This window comes from Cariama cristata, unplaced genomic scaffold (genome assembly GCF_000690535.1).
Source record: "Cariama cristata isolate BGI_N322 unplaced genomic scaffold, ASM69053v1 scaffold30355, whole genome shotgun sequence".
NCBI classification, from domain to species: Eukaryota; Metazoa; Chordata; class Aves; order Cariamiformes; family Cariamidae; genus Cariama; species Cariama cristata.
In genome coordinates this window covers 4067-27289 of record NW_009617411.1, presented here as the reverse complement: position 1 = coordinate 27289, position 23223 = coordinate 4067, and the positions used below count along the sequence as shown (strand labels likewise).

General features: G+C 36.9%; 1 protein-coding gene across 1 annotated transcript; it reads right to left on the bottom strand.

Moving 5' to 3' along the window:
* Positions 1–3926: 3926 nt before the first annotated feature.
* Positions 3927–18034, bottom strand: LOC104161938 (transcription factor 12; the record flags this gene model as incomplete). The annotated part of the gene is made up of 8 exons (XM_009700526.1): positions 17934–18034; positions 16662–16801; positions 16195–16339; positions 14920–14984; positions 10627–10705; positions 5863–5936; positions 4862–4933; positions 3927–4133 (listed from the first exon to the last, which is right to left on the bottom strand). Coding segments are annotated over exons 1-8 (810 nt in total), but the record flags the coding sequence as incomplete, so codon positions are not given.
* Positions 18035–23223: the final 5189 nt, after the last annotated feature.

Below are 23223 nucleotides of genomic sequence, written 5' to 3'. Positions count from 1 at the left end.
GTACCGCACACCCCACGGAACCCAAGCTTTCAGTGGCACAGGCAAATTACTTCACAAAAATCTGAGAAGCAAGCAGCATAGACACTGCATTTGTTAAAAAAAAAATTTAAATCATTCACTTCTGTGTATTTTCTCTATACAATCACAATCTAATACATATTTAGGACTCTCAGCAAATCAAAGTTATAGCTCAGTAAAATCACAGTTTAAGAAAGACAGTAGTCCTGTTTGTAAGACTGTAAGTTACTGTGATTTACCGGGTGAACTGTATTTACTTTTATGCATTTTAAGAAAGACTTGCACACAGGACAATCTGCAGCCACCCTCAGGCTCATAAAGTTTAAAAAAAAAAAAAAAAAAAGGCATACAGAACTTATTTCAGTTGATTTAAGTGATAACATTTGGGATCTGAAAACAGAAAACCAGTTAAGTATTTTTGGCAGGTAAATAAAAACTAGACAAATCATGGCAACTGACAGCACACTACTGCATGCGGGAGCGACACGCGGGGAAAGGACCACCTCTGTCCTGTTAACGCTGGCTCTGCACCTCGCGATTCTGTTTGATTGTTAATTTTGAACTCCTAGCAATAAAAGCTTTTGAGAACCGGAGGAAAAAACAAAACAAAACCAGTCTTTGTTCATATTTGCTATAGGGCTTATCTAAGTATATTTAAAAATACATGCACTTTTCAAGCCATACCAGTTGGTCAATTTAGTCATTAACATAATTTTAACCAAGGTGAGCATAATTAAGACAACGAAAAGGCCTTTGGAATCAAGATTTTTCCACTTCAGACAGCTCAAAGTTGTTCAATGGGAGCATAATCTCTGCAGAGAAATAACAACACTGGAAAAGCTTTGAGCAAGAGCAGAGGTTGGTATTGGCAAAGCAGCTTAAACTGCCCCTTTGTGCTTTTATACTAGAGCAGACGCAGGGCAAAAAGAGGGAGATCGCCAATTTTCTTACATTCCTGTTCTACCTGGAAAAAACCCTGTGACTTGAGGATTGAGTTTCATCCTTAACTGAGTTTCCAGGCCTTTTATTTATTTATTTTTAATCAATTCAGGCTGTTCTTTTTCCATTGTATTACAATGACAAATAAAAAGCAGCTTGAATAAGAACAAAAAGAGTATTACTTCTTTTCAATAATACATGAAATAAAATACAAATCAACTTCAAAGGCCACTTAGCAAATATTTGATGAGTTTGAGATATTAAAAATCTATTTGAGTAAGTCTAATGGCCAGCCCAGCTAAAAAGAAAACAAGACCATTCAGAGCGAGCAGGAAATGAAGTCAACTAGAGTTTTAAAATAAATCTGGCTCAAAAATGAAGCAAATGTTAAAATAAAACCATGTCTGGTTACACTAATTACATAAAAAGGAGTTAAATTACTCATTTCCTAGCTCCTTCTGCCAAGATCATCTTCTTCAAGGGAAATTAAATTTAATTTTTTTCCTAAGAGCAAAAATGTTTTGTATAAAGATCCCCCCTCCCTCGACAATGAAGTTTCACTTAGTGCTGAATCCCAATGAATATTTCTTGACCAAAAAACCCTACGAGCATGTCAAACAAAAAGAAGTAAACACCCTTATCAATGTTGACATTTCTCACTATGTTAGCCAACACTTATTATTTTCCTAAAATGTATTGGAGGTCCTCTAAAGTAAAGTAGTGTTTAATTCCTGAACAAAGCCTAGATCTTAAAGTTCAGGTTGTGTGTCAAATTCTCTGCTCTCCTACATTTACTATTTCAAGAAAAAACAAGAGTAAGTATAGTTTGCTATTAATTGATTACTGAATACTGTAAGGATTACACCTCATACTTGGGGGGCATTAATGAAATGCAGTCATCACTAATAAACTACTCCGTTTCCACTACAGCCAGATGTGCCGACCTCTGCTCTGTACATATTTCAGGACTCCATCCTAAGTCATGCTGAGCTCCTGCAACTGCAAATGATGTCAAAGGGCACTCTTTGGGGACTGGGCAAGGCCATGACAGGATGCCTTCTGTTGAGCCAATTATTCTGATGTAACAAAACTAAAGTTAATCCAAGAAATTCTTTAGTGGACTCCCTTTTCAAGCCAAAACTGATCTGCAAGCTTGTTTCACCCAATAAGGATGAAATATAAAACCAAATTTTTTTTCATTTTCCTAATCTAAGTTTACTTCTAACAGACAGCAAGCATCCTTCCATCAAAACTGCAGATCAATCATTAGATGGTAAATCAAGTCTGTATTACATTTAAGTTACACAACTACATCGAACTACAGCAGATGGAGGAACCTTTATTCATTTTGGAGAGTCATTTTCCACTGTCACCTATTTTAATCAAAACTGAGTCAATAAAATATTTATCATAGCTTAGTTTAAAAAGAGAAACAGAGATTTTTATGTACATTTCAGCACTATCTACATTTGACTGTATCTGGCTTAGCAGTATCGGAAGGTTCTGCAAGTCCGAGAACAATTTTGTCACTGCAATTTCAGTCACTCACTTTACCCCACATCATTAAGACCCAGGTGGAAAAAAAAAGTTTTCTTTTATTTGGCTAAATTCCAGTCTACCCTAGAACACCCTAGAACTTTCCCTTTAACAACATTCTTTAAATATTAAATATGAGGCAGTATTAAGAAAAAATTCTAAAGTATTTATGCATCACTTCCTTAATTACTAAAAGTAACAGTGACCTTGTATAGAAACCTAAAGCTGGATATGTGTTTGGAAAGTAACCCCCCCTCCCCAAAAGCCCCCAAACACACGCAGCTTATAGAAAGTAACCGGTTCTTTTTGATGTTTACTGCAGTGGTTCTGAAATTAATATAAATGGATGTGTGACGTGCGAATGGGAGAGCCTGGAACTAATTCTGTTTTATAGAATACAAACCCTTCAGCAATTGGGGTACCTAATTATTTTGATGATAGGTGAAATTTTGCCTTGATCACACAGTACCCAGCTGTGAATCTGTTTTATAACAGAAAATTTCACAGCATGTAACTGGTCTTTAAAATTACGCTGTAAACATGCAAACACATGGCACCACTAAAATAAGCATGATTTAAAAAGCTCTTTTTCCTTTAAGCATTTTTGAGAAGGGAGGAATGAAAAGGAAGAAAAAGGGAAGTGAGCAATGCTACAAATAGATTTCATTTACTGTATAATGCTTTTAACATATTTCTGATCTATGAAAAGCCCGACTACATTTTTTCAGGACAGTTCACATTTTTAAAGAAACTAAAAGAGATGGATTGAATTATTTCACTCTTCTTGGGGATTAATCTAAAAGTTGTTTCCTCTTCATTGTTACTTACACTACAGCTGTGCTTAAATTCCTTTTCATTTAGAAAAAAACGTTTAAATTTTGAGCCTGCGCACACTATGGTTCCACATTCCAACAGCTTCCTCCCAGTCCTCTGCCAGCATCTGCTATTGAAGACTAGTTCCAATTTACAATAAACAGCTTTTCCAGACCAGAACACTTGAAATTCAGTCCTTCTTGACTGCTTTTCCCATTCAATCTCCCTATTCACCATTTCAAGAAGAAAACTGTTCTGCCAATTATTACACATCTGGAAAAAATGCATGTATAAGCTGAAATGCTCTCAGCAGAAAGTTTCAGCTTTCTGCATATGGTCACAGCAGGATTTTATGGGCCACTGACCAGGCCAAAGTCTAAGTTTTCCCATCTTTCTCCTCCCCCTCATTTCTGCCCACCCCCACCCCAAACCTCTAATTGGAAACCCATAGCAGGTGCAAGTTGTCTGCCATCTTTTCCTCCACAAGAATCTCGAGTAGTTTCTTCCTGGTAAGTATTAGTCTTGCAGTCCATTTTTAACTCACTAGGCTCTGTGATAATTTAAACACACCAGCTGTAATTGCTTTGCATAAATATATACATGTTGAAAAACATCATTACCATTGATGCTTGTCTGTTGGTTGTTACAAGGCTAGATGCTCCATAATTTGAGTTCAGGCTTCCAATTGGCCCATTGTGGGATGGTCCCAATAAACTATGTATATCTCCATGGCCGCCTGATAGGCTTGTTGAAGGCCCCACAGCATGATTTCGTAGTACATGAATGGCATCATCAAGTCTGTCCAAGCGATCCTCCATTCGAGACTGCTGTTGGGATTGAAGAGGGATGGTAACAGCCATTACTGAATAAACCTGCAGGCTCATCATACCATAACAGTTTCTACCTCGGAGATACTAAAGACAGAAGATGAAATGCAGTATCAAAAGACTTTGAAAGCACCTACCAGCGCTACAAACAAACAGGAAAAATAAAAGATATCTGGAGATTTTGCTCGAGATAGCATTCATTCCACAAATAGGTGGCAGCTTTTAAAGTGAAGCTTATTATAAGGTTAATGTTACTCAGCTTCTATTACATGGCATGAATGAGAAAAAAGGAAGTGCTACAAAATAAGCTAGCTACTACAGGACGAGAAAGAATGACCATAAATATCAGCCTCACCATGTTGGTAACAATTAAGAGAGGCAGTGGCTTTTTGAGAACCTGTGTTGCAAAAAAACTGGACAAAACTTTTAAGTTATCATTTTCTAAAATGGATCTTTAAACAGATTAGGTATTTCAGAAATAAAAGTGAGTTCTGTATGTTACTGCAGAAAAATCTGTCTTAAAATTACTTTCCTCAAAAAAAAAAAAAAAGACCAAAAAACCCCAAAGCAAAACCAATTCTGACATTGCAGCTCTCTAAAAACTGAAATAGCAGAATGTTGGAGTCAAAAGATGGGTCATACGCTACACTAATTCAAGTTTTTAATGGGGAATCCGAAGGAAGCATTAATTGAAACACAAAAAGGCACCATCTAAAGTGAAATAGTACCTCACAGACATCCTTTAAGAAGGACATTGCATCTTGCAAATGCTCGTGAAGTTGCTGTTCAACTCGATTTTTCTGGCAAAGTCAAGACAGAACAGGAAGCAAAGCACAGGTTAAGATTAATTCAAAAAAGAGGTGAGGAAACAGCTGATGTGCATGTCAGCAATAAATTGTTAGTCAAGTTAATGCAACAGAGATCTGATTATATTAAGATAAGAAAAGGCTAATATTTAACACTGTAGTTATGTTAGGATTCTAAGATGTCCGTATCAATTATATTTAATTGCAAAAATATTGAAGAAAAGAAAACTGATTTAGGTTAAATTTATTCTTGTTAGACAGAAAAAAAAAGAAATTACATCTGTGGAAACTAGAAATATTAACAGGTAATCAAAACCTTCCCTCAAATTTTTCCCCTTTCCTTCCCGATGCTGTATCAGAAATTTAAGAAAGAAGTCAGTAACTTAAATCCTCTGCTGAATCTTCAAAATAAGAAAATTTACAATGCTGTAGATTATTTCCTGTGTGGTTTTCTGTAAAACGTTTCATTAATTAACAAATGAACATTCCCCAATAACAAATAATAATTACAAATAAAAGATATTAATACTTTAATGACAGCGTAATGAAAACTAGCCCAAGGGACTACCATTTCAGGGGGAGAGGGGGAAGGACAAGTAAATGCAAAGGCATGAAGTCTTTATCTTTTCTCCAGACTGAACTTCAGATAAGAATTAGCTATGGATTTGTGAAAAGGTACTAGAATCTCATAACAGCGCTTTAGCACCAGCTGTCCTCAGCACAGAAGCCTGATGCCCAAGGAACAGATGGTGAAAGACACACCCTGCACGTCTTATATTGTTCAACTGAACAGGCCATTTGTTAGCAAAGAATTCATTTGTAATGCTATCCCACTGTTTCCTTTAATGATATGCAGGATTTAGACAAAACCAAGCCTTCAACCCTTAAGTAAAAAGTACTATGTTGCTTTCAACAATTCTTACCAAGGAGTGTAGAGAGTTTTCATAGTTTGGAGATGAGGGGGCTTGTCCTCCACTCCTAGACCACTGACTGGCACCTGTCAAAATTGTCTAGGTTAACGCATAGATTTATGCAGCATTAGTGGGAAGCAGAGACGCAATTTTTCTCAACATAATTAAAACCAACATATTCTGCATAAAGGTGAGCTAACATATGGGTAATACAAAGGAGGACAAATTCCTTCATTCTGCCTTACTAAGGGATTATTTTTATATCCTGGCATCTGTAGGGTTAGACACATCGTCGATGACAAAGCAGTGACATCTTCAAAGTACTTCAACATTAAAAAAGTGGACTAAACACACACACACGCTGTATCTGAAATACCTGCCTTCTGCCAGTGTCACCATAAAAAGATTGCTGAATTCTTTCTTCTTCAGATTATGTTCAATATATGTAGGCATATCTTTAATAGTGTTAAAACATACAACAAAAATATTTAAAGAAATCGAACAGACACTGAATTAAGGATAACTGGAAAAACATTTTAATGACACCTCTCTACTAAATAAGAAAATTTAAAACTAGATCTAAAAGCTTTCTTTATCTTCTGTAGTTCGACACTATACCATTTTAGATTATAATGCATTCCAAGTTTAGAAGAGTAAAAACACACTCTCAAATTATTCCCATTTGTTATTTCAGATATATTTAAGGTAAATTGGCAGCTAAAGAATCATTGACCGTGCAACAAATCAACAATTATATTCATATTACCCGTACACTGCAAATTCAAATACATATCCATTCTAATCTGACATAAATATACCTAATTACCATGTAAAATTTAAAAATAATTAGATGTGAAATGCAATAACTAATAAAGGAGAACTTTTGAAACAAAGCCTGAAGTAGTACAACCTGGTTTTTTCTCACCAACTAACAATGCATCTTTTATAAAGATACTACATGAAATTCTATGGCCATTAGAGACAGCTTCCTTTCAGCCATACAAATGTAATAATAAAGCAATTACATTAATAAATTATGGACATACAATCCAAAGCAGCTCATTAAAGGAAGAGCCTGTGGGCTTGTTCTTTCAATAACAGCCAGAGCTGTACGTCTGGAAAACTGGGAAAAGGTTTAATAACATTACAGTTCCTTTGTTCAGAGAGCTGCAAGTAGTTACCTTTTAAAGTAAGGGTTTTATTTAACAAAAAGAGTACAGCTTGCATAGCTGTTAAAATACCCAAATATTTCCTTTCTAATTAAAAAAAAAATAAATCTCCAATTTCATAAAAGCCCAGAGCTGCCATAACTGTGCTGGAATTCTCTTTTAAAGTACAACGACATCAGTGAGTAAGTTTATAATTACCAATTTTCACTTCACACAGCTACTTTGGGTCTGGATCTGTAGTCTCCCTTCACGTTACTGTCATTCTTGAACTTGGGAATAATGCTTGGAGTCCCACTTATTTTTGCAAAGCATTAATGAAACAACTGTAGAATATTTTGGCTCAGTGTAATGTTCAAATTTTTATCTGGTCAAAACTCCATTTTTAGAGGCAAGACCATAGTCAAGGCTTTAATGAGTGCTCACTACTAACAGGATTGAGTGTCCTACTACCTACAATAAAGCATCGGCTGAGTATTAAGCAGAAAGGCAATCAGTTAAGAAAAGAAAGCAAACAAACTCAACGCCTCTGCATCTAGTCTGATGAGTTTGGGTTTGTTGTGGTGTTTTGTTTGTTTGTTTTTAAATGGAGAAAGGTACTATTTCCTTAATGTAAGCCCAAAACAAAACTTTGAGCAGTACTTTTCACAAAGGAAACCAAAAGGAAAAGTGGTGAGGGAATACTCAATGCCTTCTCCTCTCAAACAAACCACCCAAGTGCAACCTGCAGTTTTGTATCACACCTCTAGTAATGCTACTGCTCTTCCCAAGTGGTGGCATACTCTGTCTCCATCTCTTCTCTGTGCAGGTTGCCAGATGGCACTGATTTCCTGCTTGCCTCATTCCACTCCCCCTCCTAGAAGTTTGTGCTTGAAATCTACCAATTATGTTAAAAAGCATCCTGGCACCGCAAGCCTTGCAATTAACAACTGCAGCTTTTAGTGCAGCACCAACACAGCAGCATGAAAAAAACCAAATAAGCCAGGCAAGTGTTAGGATTTACAGGGGTCATCGATAGTAATCGCTGTAGTACGGCTCTTACTCCCCAGCACTAATCCCTTCGGCTCCCTTTCAAAGGCGCACGGGCATCGGAGTCAGCAGCGGCCTGGTTTTGCATCCTCGAACCAACCGAACCCCTCTGAACACCTCTGATCCCAGGAGAAGGATTCTTAAAACACCAAGGCTCCCACCATTCAGATCCGTATACAGACTTCACATACATATACACAATCATTAAAACTATGCAAGAAGCTAAGCTCTAGGCATGTTTATGTAAAATTAGAAATTAAACGAGGGCAGGGAAGATGAGACACACACTATTGTCTCATAATACTTGGGGGTTTTCATCCTGTTGTTCTCAAAGCTTTTACTTAAATTAATAAAAAAGTCATTAGTCCTTATTCAGTAACAAAACAGCCAAACAGTCAAACATGAGCTTATATACCTAAGTGTCTCATGAAGCTACTGTCTCTCAATGCTTTAAGCGGCAAACAGAGTACTCCTACTGTAATTTACAATTAAAGGATAGGTAAATTATGACTTAGTCAAATCTATAATAATAAGAATGCTACATAAGCAAACAACTAACTCCAAAAGAGCAAAATCACAATGAAGGCTAAAATGCTCCAAAATACATTATTTTAGTATATGTAAAACATTTGTTTTATCTGCAATAACTTTTTGGGTCAGGACAGAAAATGGCTACCAGGAGTATAAATAGCAATAAATATAGCAGTAATTACTTTACATTGTGCTTCACTGTGTTCTTAGTGACTCATCTGGGAATAAAGATAAAAGTCCAGATTCAGAAATGAAGGTAATTAACTACTGCAGCAATTTACCAAAGGCTTGATAAATTCTATATCACTGCAATTGAAGGGGGTGGGGTGGGAGGGTATAATTGTAAAGCAGATGCTAAGTTTGCGCCTAAGAATGATTTCAATATTATTTGCTTGTATCTACTACTGTCTTAGCCACCAGAATCCAGAATAAGGATCACAAATCAAAGTGCAAATTTTGGAGTTTTACATTTGATACAGGTTCCAACAGAAAAAGGCACCAAAAACAAAGGGAAAACCCAAATTTTAGGGAGCTCAAATTTGTCTTCTAAACCCAGAAATGAGCTAGTGCTTTCATGCTTACAAAATTAGGTATGGTATCTAATCAGGGAACTCCAACTGGGATGTTTAAAATTTTAAATACTTTGCAACGTCAGAACTACTTTCTTCCAGCCACAAAATATTTTCTATATTTGCTTTTGTTAAAAAGAAAATAATAATAATTTTCTGGTCTGATCTGCCTTTTCAGTACAACCAGGATACATAAAACATTTTTTGTCAACTGTAATAGCTAAATCAAAAATCCTATTAATCCCATCATTACTCAATTCAATACAGATTTTTCAGTTATAGAAAAAAAAATGCCCAACGCAGCTGCTCAGGTATGCCATGTTAGATATTCATTAATCCATTAAGTCCACAGAAAACCAGAACATTGTCCATTAAACATAAGTGAAGTATGAAAGAGGAAAGTTTTCTGAGTGACACTGCATATGTTGATATGCATATTCACATACATATGTATATGACTGCATTTTGCATCCAGTAACTTTACTAATTTATTCATCTAGATTAAAAAAGTGATAAATTAAGTCATTCTGTACACCTTTCACTGTAAGTTAATTTTATTTTTTTATAAAAAGGAAAACACTCCTGCAAAAAAGTGACCAATGGCCAAGAGCCTGCAGGGATATATTAAACAAGAGAGAATAGGAAAAGAGACTGCTGTATAAAAGTTAAATAATTTAACAAATTGCACTGTAGGAGAGAGCAGGGTTAAAGTTACATCATCGTGCTTGTAATTCTAGTTCTTTGTTAAACAACAAATTTAAGTCAATGGAGCTTTCACAGTCCTCTCTATATGGAGAACAGCTGTTCAACTTTTACTAGACAGCTGAGGCCACAGTGTCTGTGAAAGCTGCACTACCCACTAATAGCTGTAGGCAGCTGCCCACAGTTCATCTCCACACTGGAATGCTTCTTCCCACATTCACACTACAAACACACAAAGCACAGGTGACAGAGGTGGCTGCAATATAGAGCATTTATTTTGAAAAATGCCAGAAATTCTTCTCCCATAGAATGAAAGCATTCATGAAAGAGATGAATGAAAAGCTATCCTGGGTAAAAACTGGATAGTCTCATAGCCTACTATATTTTCATTAGGGGGAACACACATCTGCTGTGTTTGTCACTGAAAGCTGCCGCAGAGTTTTAATGTATAGCTTTAAAAAAAAACAACACCCAAACAACCAAAGCACTCTTACCTCTCTCTAATGGTATAGATCTCTTTATAGCTGTGATAGTATATGGTTATTCAATGTTTTCAAAGATTATTTTAATAAGCTAATTTTCAAAGCCAGTTGCCAGGATTTAAGTGAATGCTCATAACAAAATATTTAAGAATCTGGATTTATAGATCTGGGTTTAGTACAACGGAAAAATAAATATAATATAGAAGTAATTATGCAAGGAAGCTACTGCTGATTTCACTGGGATTCCAAACAGGATGTTTTCAAAACAACAAACACATTACTGACAAACGGCTCTACCTGTAAGAGGCGATGGTGATCCAACTGGTGTTGATGGATTTGATGGAAAACTACTGCTGGTATGATCAGGAGAATAAATCTAAAACCAGACAAACACAGTAAAGAAATAGCTATTAGGATTCCTTTTCATGCTTTTAATTGTCATTCTTGATGCTGGATTGATTAAAAAAAAAAAAACAAACAAAAAACACACACACAAAACAATTTGATCCTTCAATCACAGGTCTGCTTTATTACACTCAAGGGTCTAAAAATGTCCGGAGAACGTTCGTTTTCAAGCAGCTGTCAAAATAAGCACAGACTGTATTTGATAGTGACACAAGTATAACTGATCTTCCTTCTACTTTAACAGCAACCGAAATTACAGCCTTTTTATCACTGAAGGGGAATGATATTCATAAGAGTTAACAGTACACAGATAATAACAAACAAAACTTCAGGAAAATGCAGAGGAAGAATGACTTCCCAAACTTTGGAGAGAGAAAATATTTTAGCAATCAATACATGTTATCTTCTAAAAATTAACCCTTCACAAGACAAAATATGAAGAAAGCATTTCGCTTTAGTTACTATTGGTACCTACCAACGAAAACCATCTGAAATTTTGTTGCTCTTGCTATGTATTGCAGCACATAAAATTTTTCTCTCTTATTTCTATATCAATTGCTCCCTTAAGATGCTAAACCTCAACTTGCAACAATTCATTCTTTGCTATTAATGTAATTTAAAAGTCTTGATAAAACTAGAAGACATAATGCTTAAAGCTTTAATTAAACTTAAAATTTCAAGATTCTTGGAAACTTCATTTTGTGAAGGGAATTGAAAGGTTTAGAGGCTGACTATGGACTTCAGAACATATTTTTATAGGTCATCAGTTCAAACTTGTTTTACTTGAGCAGAGACCAGGATTTGTTAGTCATCAGATGGCAGTTAAAAACAAAAAACAAAAAAATCTTCACTGGTAGTGTGGTTGATGTCTCTTCACACAGACAATATTACATTTCAGCATTTAGCTAACAATAAACTGGGACTTGTTTAAGTCGCATATTGCATTTTTTGAACTGACAAAACCAGGACCCAATAGACCACATTCTCCTTCCTGGTCTATCATACTTTTTTCTAATGAAAAGACCATCAGTTCCCTAATAGAAATGCCTCCTCCTTTTCGTACATGCTAGGAAGGAAATAAATTTAAAGAACAAACTACCTCAGACCATCGTAGGAAATTCATGCATTATACATCAGTATAAAAACAAATCTTGGGTGTCAGTGTGGGAACTGTAGAGAGTTGCAGACAGATAAGATACAGAAAATTAAAATTATGTCAGAACAACAGCCATGAAGGTTCCTTTCAACCTGGTCGTTTTCCACCACTCTACCTGCCAATTTTATTTTGCTATATTTTATAAAGAGGGAAAACCTACATTATACCAAAGCCACAACTAAAACACGAGGTCACCGTTCATTCTGCATGCAGTCCCTGGCCGCCGTGCTGTTAAATGACCAATGATGAACAACCCTGACACCTTCTGCCAGGCTTAAACGGTAACACGACTCATTTTACTGCAACAAATGAGACTCCTCCTCCTATCAGTCATGGTCCATTCCAGTCAGCGGGGTGCCAATATGCCAGGGTCTAATGAAAAGGCTCTTAGACAAAAGCTGCACAATTGAGAGCCTGCAGAGCCAAACCTCGGAGCTGTTAGTCCAATTTTTTAAACACTACAGTGTACATTTCAGTTAAGCTTTGTTATGTTAATGTTATTGAGTCTAAAGCAACAAAGAAACTTAATTCATGAATTACTTTTAGAAGTCAACTTCCCTACATTTTCTTTTCTTTTGTGAGGGGACCAGTGGCTATTTAACTACTGAGACCGTCCGTACAAAGGCCTTACCCTAGTTCTGAGGTAGGAATCAAAACATAAGTTATCACAAAGAGGTCTGATATAATCAGCAAAGTTAAACAGTCCTCCTGTTTGATCTCCTCTAAATTAAAGACCAAGTGTTTTGATTTGGCATTAGGCAATGAAATAAACCAGATGTTTCTCCTGCCATATAACCCTCCATGGGCACAATCTTAAAGGGTTATTGTTTGGCAAATGTTCAGGGAAACACATTAGAAATGGCACGAATACCCAGATTTTCTTTTCTTTCTATCTATACTAGTTCATTATCCAAACTAATGCATAATCCACAGGGCTTTGGGAACTTTGTGTAAATACTTTCATGTACAATTCTCTTTCTTGCCTACCCTGAGATTAAGACCACAATTATCCAGGCTTAAACCTAAAATAAAAGAACCTTTGCAAATGTATTATCTGGCCTTACATGTTTAATCACATACTATTCTGTATGGTCTTTAATACCTAAACTGAAGAACAAATGTTGTATCCTCTGATGTTTCGCACATGAAAGGCCTATTGTGAGATGTACATCAACAGAATTTTAGAACTAGAAATTCCTCTCGATGGTTGCAGCGGTAGCATTTAAAATCCTAACAGAAAGGCATATAGCATCATCTTAGGGAAGAAAAAAAAAAAGTCAAGAGAATCACAGTATTTAAATAAAACTTTGTTCAAACAGAAGAACATTCTTGGTTTACTAGTCATCAAAATTCACGTGTGCTAGCTTCACCTGCAGGAGAGACCACCTCCCTCCTCTCCACAACCGCGAGCGGTGCTCCTTGCCGAACAAGCGCAAGAAGTGTGCTGGGTGCGCGCGTGTTGCGGGGGAAGCAGATGGATGAGGCAAGGGATTTGAAGTGTGCAGACTATGGCATGCACTGATAGAGCAGATGGAATGCATCACCATCAGCTATGACAGAAATGATTTATGGAATGACCTGGCTGCTCCTGCCAAGCAACAACACGGGATGACAGAAACAAGTTTCTATGACAACCAGAGCCCACCCACCAGTTAGATTAAACATTTCTGCCCTGACTTCCACTTGCAATATATTTAGAGTTTTTCCTCAAAACATCAGCCTGGTTTTCTCAGCTAGTGACTTGGGCAAAAATACCTGAAAGGACGAGAAAATAATTTTAAAAAAGGAGAGCAGTGGAAAATGTCACAAAGTCCCACATGTCTAACTGGCCAGCGAGTCAGACTTTCAACAAAAATTTCGGTCAGGCTGCAGAACAACAGACATCCTAATACATCTGCAGAGTAATGAACAGCCTGAAGTATGTAAGCATTGCTATTTCTAGGACTCAGAACGATCCCAGTTCTTTTCTGACAGGTCTCAAACAGACAAAAAGAGAGTGTTAACTGCCCTCTGGACTCCTCAATTGTTATCTGCTTGCTGAATCCCCAAAAGCAACAGGGACATTTTTCTCCTCAAAGCCAGTAGGTCAGAGTTCTCCTACCCAATATGGACATTACAGACATTATCAGATCTGGTAATCTTTTAACATATGACCCTCTGAGGGATGCAAGGGTAACAGGATCTGCACGAATATGCACATTTGCATTCACTGGTATGAGGTGAAAGATGCAGAGACCAACCCAGGAATGGTCTTTTGGGGCTGCAAAGTAGTCATTTCTATCTTTTAAATCAGACTTAGGCTCCCTATTTGCTACATACAAGAAATACAAAGCACTCCCTCAGCCACTACTCCTAACTCCTGCTATATTGTGTCAATTACTGTTTTCTAAAAGGTACATCTGATTGTATTAATGCAAAAATAATTGTTGTATGCGTGCATATGCAAATAGAGCTTATAACAGACTGAAGATACTCGCAATGTTTTACATCGTCTACGTTATTCCAGAGTTAAGAGTTTAAACTTTATGCCTATACAGCCTTTCAAAGGCTGTTCCACAAGTTACAGCTATACAACACAGCATTCAAAACCTCACAGTTTTATAAGGCCACTAAGAAAACATTTTAAACCTTGAGGCAGGATCTGCTCTAAAAGTAATGTTAAAAATATTTGACTTTAACTAGAAAACTACGGGGGTGGGTGGGGTGGGTGGTGGAAATCAAACTCTAAACTTATTTATGATTATCTTTTACTTTGTCTAAACAACTTTCTAAACTACATCTACCTTAAATTTTGTGATCACTTTGAAAAAAAAAAAGGATGTCAGAACAAGTCTTCTACAAATAAAAGTATTTTCCACTCGCTTTTTTATAGACATTTGTCTAGTATATGACATTGTATCATAGCACATTATTTTAACTTCATACATGAAAACTCCTGATTTGATATTACAGAATGAATGAACACATAAATAATGGATGCAATGATCAAAATACATCTTTCAGATCTGAATATTCTAACTGCTACTTACAGATGCCAATGCCTTTCCAAGTGCATCACCTGTCTGTGAGCTTCCAGCACCATTTCCTCTGTTTCCTGTAATGTGGAAAGCAAACCCAACACTTGTTATTAAAGTTGAAATTTTATTTACTTTTATTATTTTATTCATCATGTACAGTTGAGCAACCACTTTTTAAATGGATATTCTGAGGAAGTCAGCGTCAACAGAATCGGTTTTCATTATACTTAAAAATTTAATTAAAACAATTAGATTTAAATTTAGATGCTCTCCTCTTTAAAGTCAAACAATATCACCGTGATAGCTTAAGGACCAACAAGTGAAAGCAGTTAGAAAAAAGACTGAAATTATTTTCTAGGATCACAGGCTAATTTTAATGAAATGTGACAAGAAAATCAAAATCAGAAAATTATATTATTGCAGCTTATTTCTAAACTGTTATCACTAAAGTGCTGCACATTTCATTAATTCTTAAAGCCAAATTCACTGAAATGAATCTCCTTTCTCCAATTATCAACTTCTAATGCCAGAAAAATGTATTTAGTGTGAATGTAAGCCATTCACATCAGAAATCCAAATCATGCAACACTCGCTGTTTCAAGTTTGTGGCAAACTTGGATTTCCAGCCTGCATTTTCCACGCAGATTCATTAGCTGGGTTCTGTTTAAAGATCTGAGGGTAAAACATGTCCCCAAATCAAAGCCAATATAGTCACTCTAACTAAGTTCTGCTTACTAAAAAGTGAAGCTAAGTGCAAATGACAGTGAACTGATGAGGGGCGTCTACAAGCATTTAATTTTTACAGTTGTACCTTAAGATGTGCAAATATGTGCAAGGAACAGATGATCATCCTATATTTCATGCTTTCTAGGTAAGCACGGAAGAGACTAAACCAGCCACCATATTGGCTATTCAGTAATCTGTAAATCAGTTAAGAGAGGAATTTACAATGCAGTTTATTAAGCTCCTCAAAGAAACAGTCTTCCTGCCTTTCTCTGGCACAGTACCTTGGTGCTCTCTCAGGACCTGCAGCTCTCAAAACTGCAACACCAGAACTACCTATATGAACCTGTACATATACTAAAAAACTATGGAAGGATAATTGCTGGTAAGTTAGATGGATACAATCTCCTGAGCATAGGCTTGGCTGTGAAAGCAAATAAGTAGTCTTAAGCTGACTGCAAAACAATTTGCCTCATCTCACCCATTTCATGCATCACACAGCCCTAAATTTCATTTTCTTGTAAAATTAAAAAAAAAAAAAAAAAAGCAGGAAGAACTTTTTACCCAGAATATTATCCGATCCATTGACAGGTGGAGTGTGTGAGGCAGCTACATAAGGTGAACTGCTGGTACTGCCACGGTGGAAGCTAGACATTGGAGGAAGACTGGCATTTATATCTGTAGGCGAGACTGAATGCGGGGGATAGCTCTAGAGAGAAGAGAAATAGACATAAGACCTTAAGTAGTCTTTAAAAAAATGTTGATATTTTAAAGATACCAGATATACAACATCCAGCTCTTTAATACAGAAAGGGACTCATCCATCCTCTGAACAGACTACTATACAGCCACAGATCTTTATTTATACAACAGACATAAATAAAAGGACATAAATCTAATAGAGTAAGTTCGTGATTTCTGACAACTGGGTTTTTAAGTGACATACATGACCAGCAAACAGGAAACAAATTCTTGTAAGTCAGAGCTCCATATACGAGTACAAATACATTAATCTGTGCTGTGTATCTTACCAAACGGTCATGTGTGTGCAGGCTGCTGTAACTGCCGGACTGGGACATGTGGGAAGAGGAGCCTCCCAGCATCCCACCATAGCCGGGCTGGCTCATGCCATTAGATGAACTCCAGAGGTCAGAAGAATTGTGGGTCCCATCTTTTTTTTTTTTATTAAAAAAAAAAAAAACCACAAGAAAAATACATTTAATGAAGAAGAGTAACGAGTCCTACTTTCCTTTACAAAATTATTTTAAGACAGAATTCAGCTACTCAGACTAACATCAGCAGGGAAATGGTGACCAGTTTATACTGCATCTCCTATTTTCATGCCACCACACTGTTGTTATATTTATAAAAGAAAACCCCAAACCAACTGAGGCTTTATAGCTGAAATACAATCCAACCACAGCTGAGAAAATACCAAGTACTTCTGCTAATTACACAGACCTTCAGTAAGGCCAGATTTGTATCAAAAGGGTTGATAAAAATTCCAGATTGAAAGAAATAATAAAAAAGGGAGTGGAGAGGAAAGAAGTTTGGCTAAGCAGAGCTCATCATAAACATACAGTACAAAACATCTATTAACCTAAAACAAGCAACTTATAGTCTAAAATACCCGAGTATCATAAAAATATAAAAACATTTCATAATAGCAGATTTAAGTAACTGAAATGACATTACATAAGCCTTAAACCTGTGTGTCAATGCAGTTTTTCTTCTGTAGCACAAACTGAAGTGCTCTGTAAACTCCATACTGAGAGACTATGCTTTCAATATGCTCCAAAACTTCAGACTACAGTATGAGCTAATTGTATGATGTGAGGCTGAGGAAATTAATTCTGCTCTTGTTTTGTTCAATGCAAACCACCCCCCTCCTTTTTTTTTGGCATGCTGGATATACAAGCATTTGAGAACTTAAGACTGTTAGCTGATATTGTACAGTCAAATTCCAGTACAGTCAAGAAGTCCTCACCTCATTTTTCTCTATCACTCCAGTGTGCTGCTCTGAAGCCCCTACAAATCAAAGGATGGGGGATTCTGTCCATCTGGCCTGGTGTATAATCCCCTTAAATTTCAGTCAGCAATTAATGTCATGAGAAAAACTTTAGATCAACAGACAGCTCCCTTCATCTAACAGTTTTAAAAGTATATAAAAATTAATCATAGGCTCTAACACAATATGCTACCTATACGCTTCCTCCCTCGTTCAGTACAACAGTGGTTGACTACAGATTTCTCCCTAAAGGACAAGTGACATCTACTCATATATTTAAAGTCATTTTACCTACCTTGCATAAAGAAAGTGCTAGCAAACATACTGCTTGGTGGCTTAGGAGATGGATAACTTGGAGATTCTCTGTTGAAATCATCAGAACTCGGTGATGGTGCATACACCTAAATATTGGACAGCAATAAAAGCAAGTTAGCAATATTTGGGTGTTGTGCATTAAAAAACCCATAACAGCACAAAGACACAGATAGAAAGCACAAATAAAAAAAGAACAGTGTAGCAAGCTGTAGCATTTGTTGCCCTTGTTTTATTTGCTTTTTAGCAAGTTGCCACAGTACAGAGGAACTACAGTAGAATGATCCTAACAACACACTTTCTGGTGTGCCAACTCAGCCAGGTGGCCTGATAAAAGCTTGAAAGCTGATTTTGCTTTCTAAGTGCGTGACTCGCACAGACTTGTTGCTCAAGATAAAAAAAGCAAGATAAAACAACTGGGCCTCAAACAAATTTTATTTTAAAACAACTGTATGCCTATTTAAATATTTAATTAGCTGGCATCCCAACAATCAGAAAGAAAAAGAACATCCATTGACAAATGGAAAGATTTTAGTGCAACCATTGTATCATCCATTCAGAAACTTGCACGTCTTTGTTCAGTCATGAAAAATGTACGTGATGGAAGTCCCGAGGAATAATCTTAAAACTGCAACATCGAGCAAATTGTTTTCACACTGGCCTAGCATTAAAGAAAACCAGCATCATTCTTTTTTCAGTGTAACACCACATTGGAATGACCATTCTCAACTTGCAAACAAACAGTTTCTTAACAAATTAAAAACTGTAAGATGCCAAATAAAATAATTAGAAGTCTTTCACTGCAGTGACTCCAATAAGAAATATAAAGCATATTCAGGAATATGTAGAGTCAAATCAACAAAGCCAGTATTCACAGACTCAAGGACTCTACTCATAACGTTAGTTGCTCTAATTGACGTGATTTCTTCATACCAGTATTTTGGTCAATATACTGAATATTGCAATATGAGTAGTATATGCTAAAAAAAAGAAAAAAATCTTAAAAAAAGCAAATTAACAAACACAGCAGCAAAGAGTATCAAAATGTAAGGTCCAAACCACAGCATCTTTTTGCTACAAAGTAAAAAAAGTGGTATTTTTATTTTTTATTCGTTCACCTTACTTGTAAATACATAAGGCAACAGTTTTAAAACTTTAAAGCTTACATAATGCAACTTACAAAGCACACTATGGCCTAAAATTCAAAGGTGAGTATCTGCACCCCTTCCCCTGCACGGAGAGGCACCCGCAGGTTCCTACAAGGCTCACCTCCCTCCCTCCTCTCGCTGGGACGTTGTTTACCGAGCAAAAGAAGGAAAACCAACCCGGCCAACGAAACAGCCTGAGTTCCCTAGAACAGAACCATTGTTCCCCCGGAGGGTGACTGTTCCGATAGGGATATTTGGAAAGTGAAGTGGGCAAGCCCGGCCCCATTTGCTTACCAATACCCCTCCTCCCCGCTCCCAAGTGCTTTCCTAGCCTGCTGCTGTCAGAGCAAATGGCTGGGCATGAGCCTGCAGACAGCGCCCGCTGCTATCAGGGGCACCGATTTACCGCCCTCTTAGACCCGACTGACATCCACAGAACGTCAGTAAAATCTACCAAACAGCAGCACGATGGCATGGGGAGCGAAGGAAGGCAGGGCATGGCTGTCGGTACCAGCCGTGCCATGGGAACAGCAGCAGGTAACACGGCACCCGGGCACAAGGAGTCAGGTGGAGCATCCACAACTTCTACTTGCATGCTCGTTTTCACGTCATTTTTCTTATCAGAATAAACGAAAAAATTTTAGGAAAGGAAGCCTTTCGGGGAGCTTTTGTTCAATATTTTACTTGTAAATTTTCAGTTTATGGAATAAATGTAAAATAGAGATGCTTACCAAACCTGAGTGACAGAATGACAATATGTTATAAGCAATGTTAACAGTACATATGTATTTAGTATATATGATGAACGCATGTATATTCCATGCCTCAGACATATTTTAACAGAAATGTCACTCTGTCAAATTGTAAATACTCGCGCTCATAAGACTGCAAACACATTAAGCAAAACTGGGCTTAATTTACAAGTTCTCTGTTGTGCAGAATAACGCAGCATATGCTATAGCTGGTGGTTAATCTATCACTGTCACAGGACAGCGGTGGAAACAAAGCTTTATGACATTTAGCACTGCCATGGAGATGTACACTGATTAATGCAAAATCACCTACAATGACGAATTATACTTCTTTTAAACTGTAACGTTATCAGTGAGATTTGTAAATACAAGCTTCAGACTGAAATTTTAACGTTTTGCATAATTGGGTGATTTATAAAAACTGATTAAACACTACCTCAAAAGGGAAATTAAACTGAAAAACTCCTACAAATGTATCATTTACAGATACATATGTACAAGCCATTAACATAATAAAAATGTTATGAATTATATTAATGTAAAAGAGGCCCTTCCAAACAGCTACATGAAAGTCCTAGCACAGACACACAACTTTATATAGTTTCTGCTTGTTTTGGTATCTTAACTATAGCTTGCAAAGACATAGCTGCAATGTTATGAAGCTGCACTTGTGCCAGTCTAGATTTTTCAGATCAAAGGGTTCTTGCGGCAAAACACAACTGATGTGGTCTCAAAGACTTCATTAACTCCAGATGTGGGGAAATAGCCAGCCAATTCCACAAAAGGAGCAAGTCTCTTTTAGTTACAATCAGAACTACCCACAAATTAAAACCAGGCCTCTGATGTCATCTGATCACCTGCAGATGAGCGCCAGGTTTTTTTTCTGGTTAATGACCTAATCATAATTTTTATGTTGTGTTACTACAAACAAAATTTTAAAGCAAAGGAGAAAAGTCACTAGGATTAACCTGAAGTCCATGAGATGCAAAATACAAAAGGTATTAAAAAGTTGATTGAAAAAAAGAAGAAATTCTATTTTTAAGTCGGGAAGCGATGTATCAGGGTGACTAGTCTGTTCACTCTGAAAGCCCCGCATGCACAAGGACCCCTATCCAGCAAACCGGAGCCTGTGCGGCTGCTGGCCCGCCAGGGGCTTACATGGCTGCACAGCAGCTCCCCACGCTGTGTCCTAGTTAAAGGGGGTTTTTTCTCTTCTGCAACAGCTGAGCAAGGCAGTTATAAATATGACGTGGCTGCTCAAGACGGCCTCTTTTAGCTATTAAACTGATAACGGTGACATCCAGGAGGCATCAAACCAGTTTTTCCTGGCTGACATTCCCACCAAGACAAGGAATACTGTTAAAAGGTCAGCCTGTCTACAGTCTCCTTGAAGAGGGTGGTCTCCAGCAGGTAGAAGAGGAGCCCATCTTCTAATCCCCTTAAACGCACCGCGCCCAAAGGCATCGGATGCATCTCCATGCTGACAAGCAAAACACTCTCCGATTATGAATGGGAAATTCCCTTCCGATAAACGCACGCCAAAGCCAGTTTTTTTACATGACTAACCAAGTGGAGGACTCGACTTTTTTGGAGCTGTGCTAGAATATACATCAATCCTAACACTGCAGTGCTGCTGAAGAGTAGATAGCCTCCACAGAGGGAAGTAGGACAAATGAGTTGCAAAGGACATCAAGTCAGAGGCCCACGTCAGTCTCTTCTGCACCCTGAACCGATTTAAGTTTCTCCAGTGGGAAAGGCAGGATGACAACTCAGATATTTTTTTTTGTTTTTTTTCTGCAGGGGTAGTGGTGGGAGCTGACTTCAGAACAGAGCTGAGAAGACGTTATCCGTGCTACAACAGATTTAAACAAAACAAATGCATCATCCAGTTCTGAAATCTGCCCTGGTGATTAACATACGTAATGAATGCTATCATGAAAGTTACATGGACCTAATCTATCTAAAACTTATCAAAGGATTACACAGTGTGCTTCTGTTTACTAATACAAGTGCCAATAACATGAACATTAATTTGAAGATATGGGTTTACCAAATCTCATGCTAAGTAAAACTTTCAAGTCTCACTCTATAAATGCATTTAATAAATATAACACTTAGAGTTCTCCTGTTGGCATACTTTCTCTCAGGCAATTTTCTTATAATGCGTTACAAATTCTTAAATATTCATCAATGTTTAATATTAATGTTAAAAGCAGATTAAAAAAATAGGAACGAAGCAACCAAACCTTACTTCCAGTGAGCTCATGCTATCTCAATACCAAGACTCCCATCATGCATGCTGTTTATGGAATTATGAATTATGTTACTCATTTAAGCCCAGTTATTAACAATTCTTGGAAGTTCAGGAAAATATTTGTCAAGCTGCTGGAGACAGAATTTTTTTGAAACCAGTATAGATGGATAACCTATTCTGTTGCTTGTAAACTCTGCTAAGTAGCCTATCTACATTCCATCAGCATCAGTCATGCACTAAGCAAGTGCACACTGATGAATGATTTGTACATGTGGCAGAATTTTACAGTGTATTATCTGCAGGTTTTGTAGCAAAAGCTAACTCTGCTGAAAGGCAACTCTGGGAAAAGGAAACTTGTTTTCATGTTTATTATATTTCTGACAAAACCATGTACTAAAACTTCAGGAATGTAGAATAGTAACTATAGTTTTCCATGCTCCTCTTTACAGCAAGACAGAAGCTGCCAAAAACAAAAAAACACCAACCCCACCCTAAATTCTTGTTTAGTTCATATTTAAGCAAGAGGATAAAATTAAGAGCCCTAGTATACAAGATCAGTATACCATATCCTCAATCATACTTTTTGTTTCCAGTACCAAGTGTAAAGGTTCATACATTTTAAAAACTCTTCTCACCACCCAGAATGAAAATAAAACACTCCTTTAAGAGAACACAGCATCAGCCTTGCCTGCAAATGCAACTTCAATTTTTAAGGATGCTATAAAATTCAAACTCCTTGAAGTAGCTAAACTGAATTCCATCTTAAATAAATGTTTATGCAGTTAAGGCATGCTATACATGTCTATTTGGGTATTTTTGAAAAGCAGAATCCCACTGCAATGATACATAGCACAAATACTTCCTAGCTTCTTCCCCAGTAAATAACAACTTTAAAATCATGTTAAAAAGTGATAGGCAAACTTACAAAAACCCCCGAATTCAGTATATGGAAACCTTTTGGTCTGTTCTTTTGATTTTATTTTATTTTTTAAAGTGTAGTGAGAGGCAGACAGGGGAGGAAAAAAGAAGGTAAGGTATCAGGAACAACACTATAAATAAATATACATATATACTGCTTGAAAATTCTTTTTTATTTTATTTGCTACGCAAAATCTCTTC